Source organism: Engystomops pustulosus, chromosome 2 (assembly GCF_040894005.1).
Source record: "Engystomops pustulosus chromosome 2, aEngPut4.maternal, whole genome shotgun sequence".
NCBI lineage: Eukaryota > Metazoa > Chordata > Amphibia > Anura > Leptodactylidae > Engystomops > Engystomops pustulosus.
In genome coordinates, this window is record NC_092412.1 from 191,289,962 (window position 1) to 191,307,327 (window position 17,366).

The 17,366-nt window shown below is 37.8% G+C and overlaps 1 protein-coding gene across 2 annotated transcripts in view; it reads left to right on the forward strand.

The window, feature by feature from the left end:
- MAGI3 (membrane associated guanylate kinase, WW and PDZ domain containing 3) overlaps nt 1-17,366 on the forward strand; it is a 176,936-nt gene that overhangs the window by 134,735 nt on the left and 24,835 nt on the right. For both annotated transcript variants that reach the window (XM_072137627.1, XM_072137628.1), the window contains exons 10-14: nt 2,119-2,727; nt 4,585-4,616; nt 5,339-5,501; nt 8,868-8,959; nt 12,093-12,285. In XM_072137627.1, the coding sequence (XP_071993728.1) occupies nt 2,119-2,727; nt 4,585-4,616; nt 5,339-5,501; nt 8,868-8,959; nt 12,093-12,285 (1,089 nt within the window). The remainder of the gene's footprint in view (nt 1-2,118; nt 2,728-4,584; nt 4,617-5,338; nt 5,502-8,867; nt 8,960-12,092; nt 12,286-17,366) is intronic.

The window sequence follows — 17,366 nt, forward strand, 5'->3', positions numbered from 1 at the left end:
CTATGGCCGTTTTGAGCACGCACACACTTTGTCAATGCTTGTCACAGCGTTCATATGTGCCAAATACAAATCAATTGGGAGCATCAGTTTCCATAAAGTACACATATTCTCCATGATATCACATTTATGGATATTTGGACATTTATTAGGAATGCTGTTCTTTTATTACAGGGGCAGGTGCTATGACCCTACATTTTGACAATGTTCTGTCAATACTATGGAGGGAAATATAAAGAAGACCCTTTCTTTTCCTTACAACTAAATATTCTGCTCCTCTTGTTACCTCATGGATTGCAATTCTCTTAGTTATTGATGATTTTACACTATTTTCTGTGAGCGAAGTGTTCTGTAACATGTTTTCTTGCAAATTTGCTTTGTATTGTTACGCCTAGAGATTTCACAAGGGGCTGGCTGTAAACTACAGGGGGCTGGCTGGCTGTAAACTACAGGGGGCTGGCTGGCTGTAAACTACAGGGGGCTGGCTGGCTGTAAACTACAGGGGCCTGGCTGTAAACTACAGGGGGCTGGCTGGCTGTAAACTACAGGGGGCTGGCTGTAAACTACAGGGGGCTGGTTGTAAACTACAGGGGCCAGCTGGCTGTATACTACATGGGGCTGGCTGGCTGTATACTACATGGGGCTGGCTGGCTGTATACTACATGGGGCTGGCTGTATACTACATGCGGCTGGCTGTATACTACATGGGGCTGGCTGGCTGTATACTACATGGGGCTGGTTGGCTGTATACTACATTGGGGCTGGTTGGCTGTATAATGCAGGGGGCTGGTTGGCTGTATACTGTAGGGGGCTGGCTGGCTGTATACTGCAGGGGGCTGGCTGGCTGTATAGTACAGGGGGCTGGCTGTATACTACATGGGGGCTGGGTGGCTGTATACTACATGGGGGCTGGGTGGCTGTATACTACACCCTCGGCTTATACTGAAATAGGTTTTCCCAATTTTTGGTAGTAAAATTTAGGGGTCTCGGCTTATACTCGGGTCGGCTTATACTCGAATATATATGCTATGTAGAAAAACCTAAATGGACTTCAATGTGTGAACCTCTTCGAAGATTATTCATGACTTTGCTTTTCCTAATTTTCATGCATAGCCATACAGTATATTTTCTCTTGGATTTTTTAACATAAATACATTGAGTGGATAAAATAAATGACTGCAGCTTAGGAAATGAACTGCATCTTTTTGGAAGCCTACACTTAGCCATCAAGAGCCTGAAATAATGTCCTCCCAAAATCCATTTGCCGCTCTTATTAACTGTAATGAATAAATGGACTTCTATGCAATCAGCAGAGGAATGAGTTTTAGTATAGAAATGTTTCAAATGGTAAAAAGAAATCGGCATTTAGAGAGAACTTGGTTTCATGGAACACTGAATTCCATGCTGTGCACTCTGTGTATATATCACTATATTTCAGACAGGGCTCACAAATAATGTACTTTAACATGAAAGTCACAATCTTTACTTTTTAATTCTTTTTTTTCCCTTAAAGAAGACTTGTCAGCTTGTGACATCTATCTATTTTAGTAGTTATTCTCCCCATAAATTAGGCCAATTCACATCTATGCTACCGTTCTTCTTCTTACGCTACCGTCGTTCTTCTTTTTGTTTTAGAAGAGCATAACACAAACTAATTACTGAAGAATGGTCTTGCATTCACCTTCCATCTCATATGGTTATATTCATGGAAGGGTAGCTTCAGTCATGCATCCATTACCTGTAGGGGAAATTTTATGTTGGCTGCATCTCTATATTTTCATAATAGAAGTGGAAGGGCATACTGTAAACCGCTGTGAACATAGCCTGTGTGGACAACTGGGTATTACTAGTTGAAGGTGGGTCATTACACGGTCACTATACAATATGTATTGATTTTTTAAAACAACCTATTAATGTGTACAGGACCATCACAGAAGATTGAAGATGGAGCTCCCAACACTAATAATGTGGCATAAAGCTAGGAAATAGCTGGTGTACATAAGAATTTGGTGGGATGTTCCAAATTATATTTTATATTTTTATAGTTTGTTGTTATAATGAGATTACACATTGTTTTGTCAACTTTAAGAGTTGGGCTTACAAATGTTCTTGTTTTGCCAGGTGATGTGATTGTGGACATAAATGGAACATGTGTTCTTGGTCACACACATGCAGAAGTTGTCCAGATGTTCCAGCTAATTCCCATCAACCAGTATGTGAATATGACTCTTTGTCGGGGATATCCACTTCCAGAAGATAGTGATGACCCCGTAAATGATATTGTTACCAATACCCCTCCAATCATCAATGGGCAAATGACAGCTCAAGGAGAAAACATGGGAAGTCAGGACTTAAAATCTGGAGTAGTCGTCTTGGACCAAAATGGAAAACCAGGCCATGTATTAGTTAATGGAAGGTTAAATGGCCCTTCACTTGAGATACAAGATCAAAGGACATCTATGTCATCAACTGTAACCCCACTGCCTGAACTTGTAACTGTTCCTTTATTGAAAGGCCCAAAGGGTTTTGGATTTGCCATTGCTGACAGTGCAATGGGCCAGAAGGTCAAAATGATCTTGGATAGCCAGTGGTGTCCTGGACTTCAAAAAGGAGATGTAATAAAAGAAATCTATCATCAGAATGTACAAAGCCTAACACATATACAGGTTGTGGAAGTCCTAAAGCAATTCCCAGTTGGGGCTGAGGTGCCATTACTCGTATTGAGAGGAGGTCAGTAGAACACTAATATTTTGATGTATTTTAACCATGCCTTGTGTCTGGGGCTTAACATTTTTAGTTTAAAGATAAAGTACATAATTATATATTTATAAAAATATAAGCTATAACTCCTCTTCACCAAGTAGGGATTTAAGAAATTGACAACCTCTGATTAGCGCAATACCATTTGAACTAATCCAACATTGATAGTTTATTTTAAGAATTGATCGACAATGATAATGTTGTGGAAAACATAACAGAAGAATTGTCTAGGTTTGGCTAATTTGACACGATTGTATTAAGACCACATGTTTGTATCTATGTCAGTACAGAATCTGGAAGGTTTTGTTTTTCTTTGTATGCTCTAAATAAGCTAAATCAGTAAAATGTCCCTATTATAGTGTAAACATGTGTAGAGATTGTTTGTTATAACGATTGTTTCTCTTATTTATGTTTATTACAGAATATAATGTTTCATTCTGTATAGAATTGCGGTTCAGTAGAACTAGCAATGGGAACTATAGTCGGCTAAATTACTATTGTTTTTTAATTCCAAGCTAATAGAGTATCCTCAAATACACTGTTAGTTGTCAGCAATTTGAACTTAAGAGCATCTTCCTCCCTGTTAGTGCTGATAAGCAGTGGGAATACAGTACATTAGATGGTTTGCTCAGATACATTCTTGCTATTTCAGCATGGACGCAGTTAATAGCAATTATACTGACTCCATTTCTTTTGCATCCTAATTAGCTTATACTTTAACATAATGTGGTTCCTGATAGCTGCCAGTTAAAGATGTGTCTCCATGTCTTCTGTAATGGCCTAGACGCTGCCCTTTTAAGAGCTGTTTTATTCCCAGTGATTGAATGCGAGTGGCCTTATCAAGACTCATTCATGTGTTACATTCATTGACTTAATTGACTTCGCGTCTGGAAGGAGAAAGTAAAAATAAAACATTATAAGGACGGAGCATGGATTTGGAAAATACTTATTGTCATGTGGTCCATCCTTAATCCAGTGTTTCTTGTTCTGGATGTTCAGTATGCAGATTCTCATTGTTAGGCTTAATGTAATAAGTTTAATCCTGTGTTGAGGATATATATTGTATGTTGTCTAGATGCCAGTATTACAAAATACATGATGTTGTCAGAACGATAGCCAGGGCTGGCACCAGGAATACCCAAACAACTTACGGGCCCACACGGCCGGATCTTAGTCCGTAGTAGGCTCATAGTGCCTGGTGAGGGGATTGGTATATAATGAATTCATGGGGGACTGTTTATAATTAAACTATGAGGGGCTGTATATAAAATAACCTTTACATGGCAGTTTGGGAATGATGAACAAAGGAATATTTTAGTCTGTTTCTTAATGCCACCACCTGATTTCACTGCAAAGGGGCTCACTGAGGCTCTGTTGCCCAGGGGCCTACTCAAACCTGAAGCTGACCCTGTATATAGCCATCGGCTTAAAGGACAGACGCATAGATGTGTTTCTGCCTTTTGTGAACTACGTTGGGGTGGAGCTTGAAAATATCTCTATATTGGAGATCTTTAGCACCCTGCAGAGGGTTTACTGAGGTTTCCTTGTCAAACAATCTTTTATATATAGATAGATATGAGATAGATGGATAGATATGAGATAGATATGAGATGGATATGAGATAGATATGAGATGGATATGAGATAGATGGATAGATAGATATGAGATAGATGGATAGATATAATATTTCAATATAAAAAGGCATTGTATTAAACACAGTTCAGTAGGTATTAATTCAAATTATGTTTGGTTTTCCCATGTCTGTTATTTATGATCTGTTGATTTTCCATAAATACTTATTTATTTTGTGTTCATTTCTATTTGCAGCTCCTCCATCACCGACCAAAGTAGCAAAAGTGGTCAGTATAAACGTTTTCGTAATCTATATATTTTTGGAATAAATTTTCTTATTCATTTAAAATTTATGGATGGTAAGCAGTGATGTTTGGCAATGATGTTTTTTGTTGCAAAAAAACACTGATACTTCATATGATGGTGTCAAAAAGGCAACTAAGAAGTATGCCACAGACACACTGAGCATCTTTAAATTCCATTTCCATGTTCCTCATGGTCAGGGTGTTTCCAGGTTACCCAAAAAGAGCCTTTAAGGAGCGAATTTTTAAGAACATCCCAGCCACAGAAGTTTTTGTGAGCCTCTATGTTCATTTATATAGTAATAAAATAGGTTGTTTCTAGACTTTTATTTGCTGCATATTTATTTTGCCAATAAATATTTCACACATTAAAATTTACAGAATACACATGGGTCTCCGAACACAAATATAATCAGAGATTTATTCTGCTTGTTAAGGAGCGAGCAACTAAAGAGCGGCCATTGCTATGATTGTAAATGCAACCTTGTAGTGCTACGTTCAAAATGCAAACCTAACAAATATGTCCATCCTTCCCACATTTCAGAAACCATCACTCAGTAATACATACATGTAAAAGGCACCAAGCATAAAAGCTAATAGACTTAATTTAACTATAAAAATTATAAAACTATAAAAATTGTAAAACTTTATTGTGCTCTTGGATCCTCATGCACTACAGTAACAACCCTCCCTGTTATCATTTCTAGAAAACTGACAAGCAGGAGCTGTCGGGTAGCCTTGAGGCACTTGGGACAACCGAACCTGTACCACAGCCGTTGCCCTTCCCTCCAAATCTTGCTCGATCTAACTCCCCAAAACTTGACCCTTCTGAAGTTTATAAGAAATCAAAAAATATCTTTGAAGATAAACGTGAGTATTTTCTTCAATTATTTGAGTACTATGTTCTATGTATTTATTAATATTTATTAAATTTGTGTCACACAATTTGTTGTTTATTGCCTTGTGCTACTTTATTATGTGGTTTAGGGCAGTTTCAGACCAGCGTGATCAATCCGTCAATCATGGACCCTGCAATGCCCTGTTTCACTTACCGATCACAGTGCCAGGATGGGACTCCAACCATCATAGCTATATGTCCCTTCTTCCCTGCCATACAGCAACGCCAAACTGTAATCACAAAGTGGAAATTTTATGCATCATGCACCATTGTGATGCGCAGAACCTGTCCCTACCCTTAGATGGTCTCTTCATTTAAATGGCAACACCTGTGCTTCCTAGACATTTAGATGCAGTGGTCATGTTAGACCAAGGCATCTAACAGGTTAACAGCAGATACCAGCTGTATGTAGGGGGCTCAGTTAGAGTTTTGAATACACCCTTAATAGCATTGTTAAAAAATGCCAACCCTTTACAAAGCCTTTATAAATTTGCTGACTCTTTACAAAGCCTTGAAACATAACTAGGAGGTAAACCAATACAGTAAACCAAAGTATCTGGTGTCTGGGTAGAGTTCCAAGCTCTTTGTGGTATTACTTTCTTTCCTTCCGTACCAAAGCATTTTTACATTAGATTTGTATTCCTCCTCTTGACTTATTTTGGAATTTAGGTGTCCTTAAGTTTTCAATAGCTGTCTAATTTTGTTGATGGTTATTCCTTGAAGTCCTCACAAATCTATCCAGTTCAGCTGCAGAGTATGTGTTTATAATGGAAAGAGTGGAATTTACTGCTCATCCGTGGTAGTGGCTTATCTCCAGAGAAAACACAAGACACAGATGTTAAAATTCAACCTCACTCCCTGACTCCATCTGATGGGTCGAGTCTAGATGACCATATACAAGGAAGACACCTGGCTGGTTAGGCAGACTTTTTCAAAATGTTTGTAAAGAAACAAGGAACAAATTAGTATATGATGATTTACCATGAAATTTACAGAACTGTAGATGGCTTGTTTGAAATACCAATTATTAAGTTTTTATTGCCATTTTTCTCATTTTTGTGGAGAACCACTGCACCTTTAATAATTGTTCAACCATTATAGCTTGGGTTTTCTCTTTTAAAACATGAACTATGATTGAATAGACAGGATTAATCCCATGTGTTGGTCCAACTACCTCTGGAAGTTGTTGTCTTGTTGTTAGAATTTCCTGCTCCTAAATACATCCTCTACTGAGCACATTATTAAGCATTTTCACATACCGTATTTTCCGGACTATAAGGCGCACTTAAAAGCATTGGATTTCCGTGGAAATGTCCTCTTTAAAAAGAACCCGTCATGCAAAATAACCCCCCTAAACTAAATATATTTTCATAAACTGCCTCTATAATTGCATCTATCCCTTCATTGTCCCTCTACATGCCTGTAAACCTAAGCAATGAGGTCCTAAAGCTGTATGCAAATGACCTGTGAAATGTCCAATTAAGCATTAGCATATTCAAGCTGTCCACTCTATTCATGAGTGGGAGGCACAGCCACACCCCCTGTGCATGACTGACAGCCTGTATAATGATGTGAGACTGTATAATGATGTGCTTCCTGGTGCTGGTGGCCACGCCCCCTGCAGCCTGTGTGTGCATGTGTGTGTGTGTGTGTGTATAGGAGAGATACAGCAGCTCCATGCAGCCATGTTACAGCAGAACATGTCAGATTCATGTGTAGCTGATGTCTGTGTCTCTCACCTGTATATTAGGAGGATGCAGCTTGTCAGAAGATGCAGCACACACACTAGCCATGCTTTACTATACATTACACACAGACATGAGCAGGGGGAGGAGAGGGGAGGGGTAACAGGGGTGACATCACTGCCTCTGACCATGTGACCAGCCTCATTTACATGATAAAGAATAGATGATTTTACAATGAATAATGTATGAAATAACTAGATAAAGGCTGGGATGGGATCCTTGTGAGCTGCTCCAACAGGTAGTGGTGACAGGACTAGTGGCAGAGACCTGATGACAGGTGTCCTTTAAGAGGGTTAAGTGCAAAGAAGTTTACAGTTTCATGGTCAATGAAGACTATTAACCATGAACCTGCAAACATTGAAGGGAATAGAGCTGTCTACTTCAGGTTACGTTCTCTACTTCAGTTGCTGATGGCAGCTGATCTGTTGGGATTTTCTGGATTTTGGAACCTGATGCTCTGATATTGATATTGTTATCAACATTTCCAGCCCAGAATAATTTTATACTTTTAAAATATACTGCAAAGCTGCCCTCTAATTAGTAATTATTATTAAAGTTTACTAAAGTCACCTATACTGTACTTACCCTGGTAAAGAGCTGTAAGAGCCACTGTCACATACTCCCCCTTCCCCAGAAGCAGGATTTAGGGCTTCCTGTGATATCCTATGGACTTCTGGCACTTTGGGGGACCTTGCTTGACCCTATTATAATATTATACTGTGCACTTTTTAATGGCTACCCCTCCCCCTTTAATAATGGTATGGATGATGTATTTAAAATGATATATTCCAGCTCACCCAGTAAAACTCAAAAACAGAAGCTACATTTTTACTCCTGATGAGTAAAAATATTCCTATAATGGCAAGACATGAGGCCCCTAACATAACAAAACATTACTCTACTATCCATTGTTCCAGCTGCTTTGGTCCAGACAATCAATGGGTCAACACTTTTTGTTATCTTCCATCGTATGGATAGGTCCACACCTATGACAGCCAATGAAAACCCAGAATTCACTATCTCAGAAAACTGGAATAACCAACCCACCTGCAAACGCTTCCAAAGTATTTTAAAAGGTCCCTTAATCTGGTACAGTAGACAGATAATCATGGGGAAAATTGCTGACTTGGCAGATGATCAGACAGCATTCTATGACACACTTCACATGTGTGTTTGGAGTAGATTCACAAGGAGTGGAGTGAGTGCTTCAAGAGCCACCACGCACAGCGTCACTAAAAGTGTCGCATTTATCTAGGCCAATAATTGAACTGTTATTCAATGGTCCAAGGTGGTGTTTTCAGATGAAAGTTAATTTTGCATTTCATTTGGAAATCAAGGTCCCAAAGTCTGGTGGAAGAGTGAAGAAGCACACAATTAAATTACTAAAAAAAATACTTTCTACTGATAATCTAATTTATTGAGTATTGATTTATGTGTATGATGACACAGAGTTGTTGACCTATAGGTGTATGGGCACCTAATCAGTTAGTGTTGGCTGTGTGCGATCAGTTATTTTGTCTGTTATACATACATTACATGATAACTTTAACGCTTTTTTTGTAATTTTGGTTATTTCTTATTTTTCGTACATAGCTCCTAATACTAAGGACTTGGATGTATTTCTCCGGAAGCAAGAATCTGGTTTTGGTTTCCGGGTTCTTGGAGGGGATGGACCAGATCAGGCAGTGAGTACTGTTTCTTTTGCTTTTCTACCCTCTTTTTCCATTGCTACTAGAAGCAATAATACAATATGCAACAATAAAAGGTTTTTTAGTTTAGTGATGCTGATATGAAAGGGATGGGAGTTGAGCGGCCATAACACTGTGCAGCCACTATCGAGTAGAAAGAGTGTAGATATTTGTTTGACTTCTTTCTCTGTGTTCACCTTTTCTCCAAAACTCTGCATCCTTGATGATAATAATGATAATCAATAAGCTGAGAACCCCTTTAACAAGCACCATACATCCTATAATGTTGTATTGCAAGTCCTGACTACAACATCCAGTGCATTCTCTTTTAGTAAATGTGTATATGATTACTACTATATAACACTACTTTCTGGTAGAATACTAAAGTAAGAAAGTACAGGCGGTCCCCTACTTAAGAACACTCGACTTACATACGACCCATAGTTACAAACTGACCTCTGGATATTGGTAATTTCTTGTACTTTAGTCCTAGGCTACAATAATCAGCTATAACAGTTATCAAATGTGTCTGTAATGAAGCTTTAATGTTAATATTGATTCTTATGACAACCCAACATTTTTAAAATCCAATTGTCACAGAGACCAAAAAAGTTCTGGCTGGGGTTACAATGATAAAATATACAGTTCCAACTTACATACAAACTCAACTTAAGAACAAACCTGCAGACCCTATCTTGTATGTAACCCGGGGACTGCCTGTATTGTGACCTCAAGGTAACTAATAAAATAATCCTATGAGTTTTCATTACTAACTAACCAGATTACAGTAAGGATACTGAATTGTCAGGTATTATTTTCATATTGACATATAGCTCTATCATCCTGATGAGTGATACTATTAGTTCTTTTGATATATTGTAATCCTGGACCTCTTGGTGGCAAACAACAACCATAAAATGAGGATCGTTATTTCTACCACATAGTATTTCACAGTCAGTTAAAATCCACCCACATTATCACCACTTTCATAAAGAGCTGTATATTATATACTGTATAACATCTTGGTTCTCCATGTCATCAGAGCTCCCACAATGCACTGCTCTCTAGAATCTAGAAGAATATAGAATTTATTGCTCTTTCTGGATAAAGAAGAATACATCATTATGGAATTTTCCTATAAGTACTAAACGTGATTCTGTAATATAAATCAGAAACCGACAAATCCCACAGGCACAGTAACCAGCGCTCGTAGATATTTGTTACTGGAGCCGTTTTCTGTTGTATCTGTGTAATAGGTCTTTTAAATGGGTCACTCATTAATTCAGTAATGAAGCTGGTTGTAAAATGCTCACAGTGTGTTTGACCATCCATTGTATAGATGCATCTTATGAAATGGATTATATTCATGATTACTGCAGATTATCAATATTTATAAGGTTTCCAGTCATATAATGAGCCACCATATAATAAATCTTGAAAGCAAAGAGTAAAAATACTGACAGATCAGGAATATCATACAAATCAATATCACATTTTATCTACTCTATATATCAAAGTTTCAATAATCTGGTGTCACCCATCAGGTGAATGAAAGAGTCAGTAATATTGTGAATTACATACGTCACTCCTTCTACAGCTAGAGAGTTCAGGTCAACGAGTATAATACTGTTCATTATACATGGACAGAAGAAACTCCACACACTTTAGCATATGCTGCAAGAAAAAGTTATTTTACTTCTAAAAAAGTGCAATCCATTTTTTGTCAAGAAAACTTTCATCAGACACAGTTTAAGGAAGAAAGTAAAGAACAAATAAAGTGGTAGACAATGGCCTTTTCTTCCACCTATTTAATTGTTGTTTTCTTCATTCCCAGTCGATGTTTTACAAAATTTGTGTCGCATGAAGAATAGAGCAGCCGCCACACAACACTTCTTCTATATATGTGCAAGCAGTTTGCACTACAAAGAATGTGCAAAGTCTGACGGAAAAGTGGCGCAAGGACCTTAGTAAATGTGCTTAGTAAAACTGAAGATTGAGTCTGGAGTTTAATGTTATTATTACTAGATTTTAGTTCTTTAGTGGCCTCTTTAGCCTGGCCTATCGACTACACTGCCACACATATACTGTACTGCTTTTCTAACACCCTGATGTCCTTTTTTTCATATTATTACAATATGTATGATGTGTATATATATATATATATATATATAATATATTCAGATCCTAAAACAAATATAAATTATAATTAATTTTGATGTATTACCAAATTTTTTGGGGGGAAAAGAACAGTAAATCTCAGACTCTGTTTCTGAGGTAGGAAGGCAAGTATGGAGATAAATAATTAAAAGGTCCTGTGTTTTCCAGCAAGTGATTCCAGATACCTGCAGTGACTCCATGCTGTGTTATGGATCGGCTTTCCACTATGCATGCCCAATAATTTAATATAATTGAAGACAGCAGGAAACCACAACAACAAGGCATACACAGTTCACCGCTGTCATTTTTGAGTTGATGGAATACTAAGGAATCAATGTAAATGTGTCTGATACAAAGTGCATGCAGTTACTGTATAGAAGGGAGCGGGATGGGGAGTATCTACTAATAGGATCTGACCTTGTGTAGATCCTTTATGGGCTATATAACTTAAGTTTATTGAAGCAGCATAGATAAACAGCCATTGGAACTATTGGAAGTAATTGTGAATGTAAGCTGTGCAAGGCCACTGTGTCACAATTTGCATATAAAGCTTGTTAAACAACTGCTAAGACAAAGAACAGATAATTGCTCCAGAATTAGAGCCCATTATTCTCCTTGTGCTCTGTAATTTGCTGGTTCTAGTATTGACTACAATGCACATGATTTGATCATCTTGGAAGAATAATTTCATGCATGTTTTTTAATTTGATAATAAAAATGCCACATCAAAGTATCATACATCCATTCCATGTAACAAAAAATAAAATAAACTGTACACTGCATATGGTGCTAAAACATTAGAGAGGATCATGGGGAGAGCAGCACCCACTAAACTTCACCCAGTCCATTTGTGTTTTTGAGTAGAACCTGATGGGAATCTTTCTTGGTCAATGATTTGTCTGGTTGCCCTTCACAGATGGAAAGCAAGATAATTGTTCCACGTCATCCTAAAACATTTCTTTCTTCACTCTAGATTTACATAGGGGCCATTATTCCGTTGGGTGCTGCGGAGAAGGATGGACGTCTTCGTGCTGCTGATGAACTGATCTGTATTGATGGTGTTCCAGTGAAGGGAAAATCCCATAAGCAAGTTTTAGATTTAATGACCACCGCTGCTCGAAATGGTCATGTGCTACTAACTGTGAGACGGCAGATATTCTTCACAGGTATGTAGTTTAGATGGACTCTCTAGCCAAAATTCTCCTCTGTGCTCCATTATGGCATTAAATGCGTCACTATCTTTTTCTCTTTTCTTATGACATTGGGATGTTGGCTTAGTGGCAGTGTAGATTTGCCTTGGTTTAGACACCTTCTATTTATTTTATACGAGACCGTATTGTCACCTATCACAGATATCAGAACTAGCACCGCCACCTTTTTGCAAAAAAGTAGTAAATAAAACTGGAGTATTTACAAAAATTGTCCAAAGGCAGCATACGGACCTATTTATTTGATGTAAAAACACTTAACTTTTATTGGTTATTGTTCCTTAATTTATAGAAAGTAATTCCTTTAAAAAAATATCAGTCCAAAGACTTCTACTTGGAAGGAACATAGTTTAAACTGGGTGAATGATATTTGTCTTCTTATTAGCACAGTTTTTCATTGTTCAATGTAAGATAAAAATGACTGCAGATAGAGGATCATATTAGTAGACATTAAAAAGCAGTGCCCAAGCACAAGACACTAGGATATAGACTTGGCATTGAAGCCCAGTTAACATCTCTTTCAGTCATTTCCTTCAGTTATTGTTATAATCAGTCATTGTTATAATGGTAAGACCTGCCCCCGTTCTGTGCTTTGGACCACACCTGCTTTTGGATCAGTCTAATTGATAACTGTAGATTTGAACTGGCCCTGAATTTTTAGTCAAGAAACTTGTGCTTGCAAAATTGCTTGGCATTGGAGGTGGTCTCCATCTTTGGCCATCTTCTGCACAATAGTGGGTTCTGTAGACGAAAATGGACTTTCAAAAAAAGGAGCTATTTTCAAAAATTCTACTTATACGAATATTTTTCATATTGTTATGCATTTGTAAAGATTCTACATAAAGCAGCCAGCCACTTTAACACATATTCATACTTTAGCTACCAGGAAAGGAAGTTACAAGGTTGATATGGCATTAGAGCACACATACTAAACTATGGTTCTGTGGACTACCCACCATTATTGTAGCTATATTATCTTACATTGAACTCTGCCAACCAGTTCATGTTCCCTCCCAGATGACAATGTTCCTCTTCTTCCTTCTTTTATTTGGTTGACCTCATTGCAGGTTTTTATCTGTGGCCCCCTTTCCTGCCTTCCGTGCACAGCTCTTAGTGTGACCTTTTGCATTGCTCCCAGCAGTAAGCTCTGTGAGGAATGTCAGAGATCTGCTCAATAAAATGATGCATCTTTCCTGGCTGGCATACATTTTAGTGCTTCTTAGATGAAATCAATGTTGCGATTTTTCCAAAGCTCATATTCTGAACAGCATGTCTGCTGGTGGGAAATGATTTTTCCCAGTGGGGACTTAAAGGTGTCATCTACACTACTTTGCAAAAGACAGAACATTTTAGAAAACATCAGTGTAATTATCTCCCATAAACAAATGGGAAGCGAAGAAATTCTCTGTTGTTTATTAAGAAACGTACAACTCAGAAAAAAATGTTTCCATTCACTGTCCAATTACATCCAGTAAATACATTTCTGCTGAAAAATACCCAAAACAACCTGACCTAGAAATTGAAGTACACTAGCGACGTGCAAAGGGTTTGGTAATAATTGACTTTTACATTTTTAATAGTTGTCCAATGGATGAAATTGGTAACAAAGCTTTATCTAGAGACTGTGTGGGAAATGGGAAATCTCCCAGGAAAAGCGAGGGAATGGACATGTTCAAATGCAAATGACTTTCACTTATGGCTGGTATTGAGGGACTGTTGTGAAGTACCATAAATATAACATGGTTCTTTCTCCGCTAAGGTTATGGAGAGGAAAACTGCTAAACTATAACAAAAATTCATCCAGAAAGTGTTTCTCCTCATGTCCACACACTGTATATTGATTGAACAGATGTAACAGGATTACAAGTTATCCTGTATACACAGAATAGGTGATAGAAAGCTGATAGTTGAAGGTCTGACTGATGGGAGCCTTAGCAGTGTGGAGAACTGGGCTCCTATTCTCACTAATGGATTATAATAATTCTTTTATTTATATAGTTCACACAGATTACGCAGCGCTGCACAGAGCTTGCCAAATTGGTCCCTGTCCCCAATGGGGCTCACAATCTAATCAACCTACCAGTATATTTTGGAGTTGAACTCTCATGCTTCATCTGATAGGGAATAACTTGCAAACTTGGCATCAACTGGAATAAGATTTTCTCACGGTACTCATAAATTTACTGCTTTGGGTAAACTAGGAACTAACATTAACACCAGTTTAAAGGTGTTGTCAAATTACAAAAAAAAATATTTAATCCAAAGGGGGCCCTAATACTATATATTAGGGGGGCCTAATACTATGCTTATTTCTCCCCTGGCCCTCCTATAACTCTGCTCCGTGTCTCCACCATATTCCACTTCATAGGTATTACCCAGCACCATAAACTAGGAGAGCCCTGTTCAGCGGGTCCTGGGATGATGGAAGACCTAAGAAATTAGGTGTATTGGGGACGATAATAGGTTCAGATCTTCATGCTGTAGTCCTCTACTTTTCACATTACATGATCAGAAGCAATGTCACAAATATAATTTTACTGAAACAGTACAGGCAGTCCCCGGGTTACATACAAGATGGGGACTGTAGGTTTGTTCTTAAGTTGAGTTTGTATGTAAGTCGAAACTGTATATTTTATCATTCTAACCCCAGCCAGAACTTTTTTGGTCTCTGTGACAATTGGATTTTAAAAATGTTGGGTTGTCATAAGAATCAATATTAACACTAAAGTTTCATTACAGGCACATTTGATAACTGTTTCAGCTGATCATTGTAGCCTAGGACTAAAGTACAATAAATTACCAATATCCAGAGGTCCGTTTGTAACTAGGGGTCGTATGTAAGTCGAGTGTTCTTAAGTAGGGGACCGCCTGTAGTTGAAATTTGGAACAAATATCCAGCAGATAGATGGAAAATGTACAGTAAAGAAATCAACAACAATTTACACATTTCACTTGTGGTGCTTTGTAGAGGCTGAAATCTTTATAATAGCCATCTATTTCTTAGAGTTATTGGCCTGCTAGTTCTTTAAAAAAAGATATGCACGCATGTCCATCCAATGTCCTGCCATCTACTACAGGTACTTAGTAATATCAAATAGCAGGAGGAGGGCAGTGAAGGCAGCAGGCGTAGTACAAGTGCTCTAGGGTTCATGATGTCGGATAACGGAGGAGCTCTGGTAACTCCCTTGAGAGTCCTTTAGCCTTATTTACATAATTTTTTTTAAAAGAACTAGCAGGCTAATATACCTCATAAAGCAATGCCCGCTATAAAGATGTTTACCTCTACAAAGCACTGGTGGTGCTTTAAAGGACATCTACCACCAGGATGAAGGATTGTAAATCAAACACACTGACATATTGGTGTGTCCTCTCTGGCAGGATCTGCTCTTCTTTTAGCTCCTTATGCCCTGTTTTTTTTTTTTTAAATAAAAAAGGCTTTTAAAATTATACAAATGAGCCTGAGGCGCTCTGGGCTCCAAAGATGTTAATGGAGCCTGGAGCCCCTCTACTTCATTTTGCTTTATGTTAAAGCCTTTTTTCTTAAAAAGAAGGGCAAAGGAAGCTTAAAGAAGAGTGGATCCTGCCAGAGGCAGTACACACCAGTATGTCAGTTTGCTTGGTTTACAATCCTTCATCCTGGTGGTTGATTTACACCACCAAGAGCAGAGTAGAGACACTATGTTGTTGTTCTGCCATGTTTCTCAAATCATATTTGGCAAAAATCTTGGCCAAATTAAATATGATGTGAATATGAGTCATGGGTAATTTATTACCACATTGTCTGTTTTCTTGTACTACTTTTTGAGATTTATGTGTCTGACTTTTGTTGCTGCAACTGAGACATAAAAAGTCAAAAAGTTGTACAAGAAACCAAAGTGATAAATCCCACCATTGGGACCTCCCTGTTAAAAGGGTATTATGGCACATTATTGATAGCCCATACTTGGGATAGGTTGGTATCAGACTTGCGGTACTCCTACTGTCCAGACGTTGGGTTTAAAGAGGCTACAGTGAGCACTGCAGCCTTCAAAATTTTCACAAGACACAGTGCTGTATATTTTGTAGTGGTTTTGCATGGGACTGCAGCTAAGTGGATTGAATCAAATGAGACCGAGCTTTTTATAGTACCAGACATAGCTACTACAGCCTGTTCATGAGAAATGTGTGGCTACTGCAGCTTCGATTCGGGAACCTAGTTATCTAGGTTCATGTGGTATCATAAAGATAGGACATAAGTATTCAAGATCTGGCAAACTCCTTTGATTATACACATATATATTACGTTCTGCAAATAAACGTGAGCTAGGAAGGAAATCATTTTTACAAATTAATTTTTTTTAAACTAAGTTACATATTCACACAGTAAAATTTGCATCAACTACTGAGTATCAAAATTTCACTTAAATGAGAGTTAAAGGCAGGGACCGACTGGGAATTTAAAGTGGCCCTGGAAAAAACTGTTAAAGTGGCCCCATTCTGTGGACCGGGTCAAAACAAGTAGGCATGCCCATGTGATGTGGGTGGAGTTACTAAACTCCATACAAACTGTTTATAGATGGTTTAAATCAACATGTACATGGCAGAGAAAGAGACTCTTTCTACCTCCCTTATACAGGAATAAAGCTTCTTTTTTTAAAAGAACACAACTTAATACTGAAAGAGGTACAAGGAATCTCGGCACTCACATGAAGCCACCAGGTTTGGTTTAAATAAATTTCTTCCTCTTTATTCACATCTCCGGAACAACATGCAGTTACCGCTTAAAAGATCGACGCATTTTGACGCTTGTGTGTCTTAGTCATGATCATATACTGATATATACAGATATTTACTGACTTATATATACACTGAAAAAATACTACAATACCTTTTCCAATAAACAAGAATGTAACTCCTATAATAATGCCCCTAAGTAAAATATATTGTAATACTGCATTTTATGTACAAGAATATAACTACTATAATACTGCCCCTATGTACAGGAAAATAACTACTATAATACTGCCCCCTATGTACAGGAATATAACTACTATAATTCT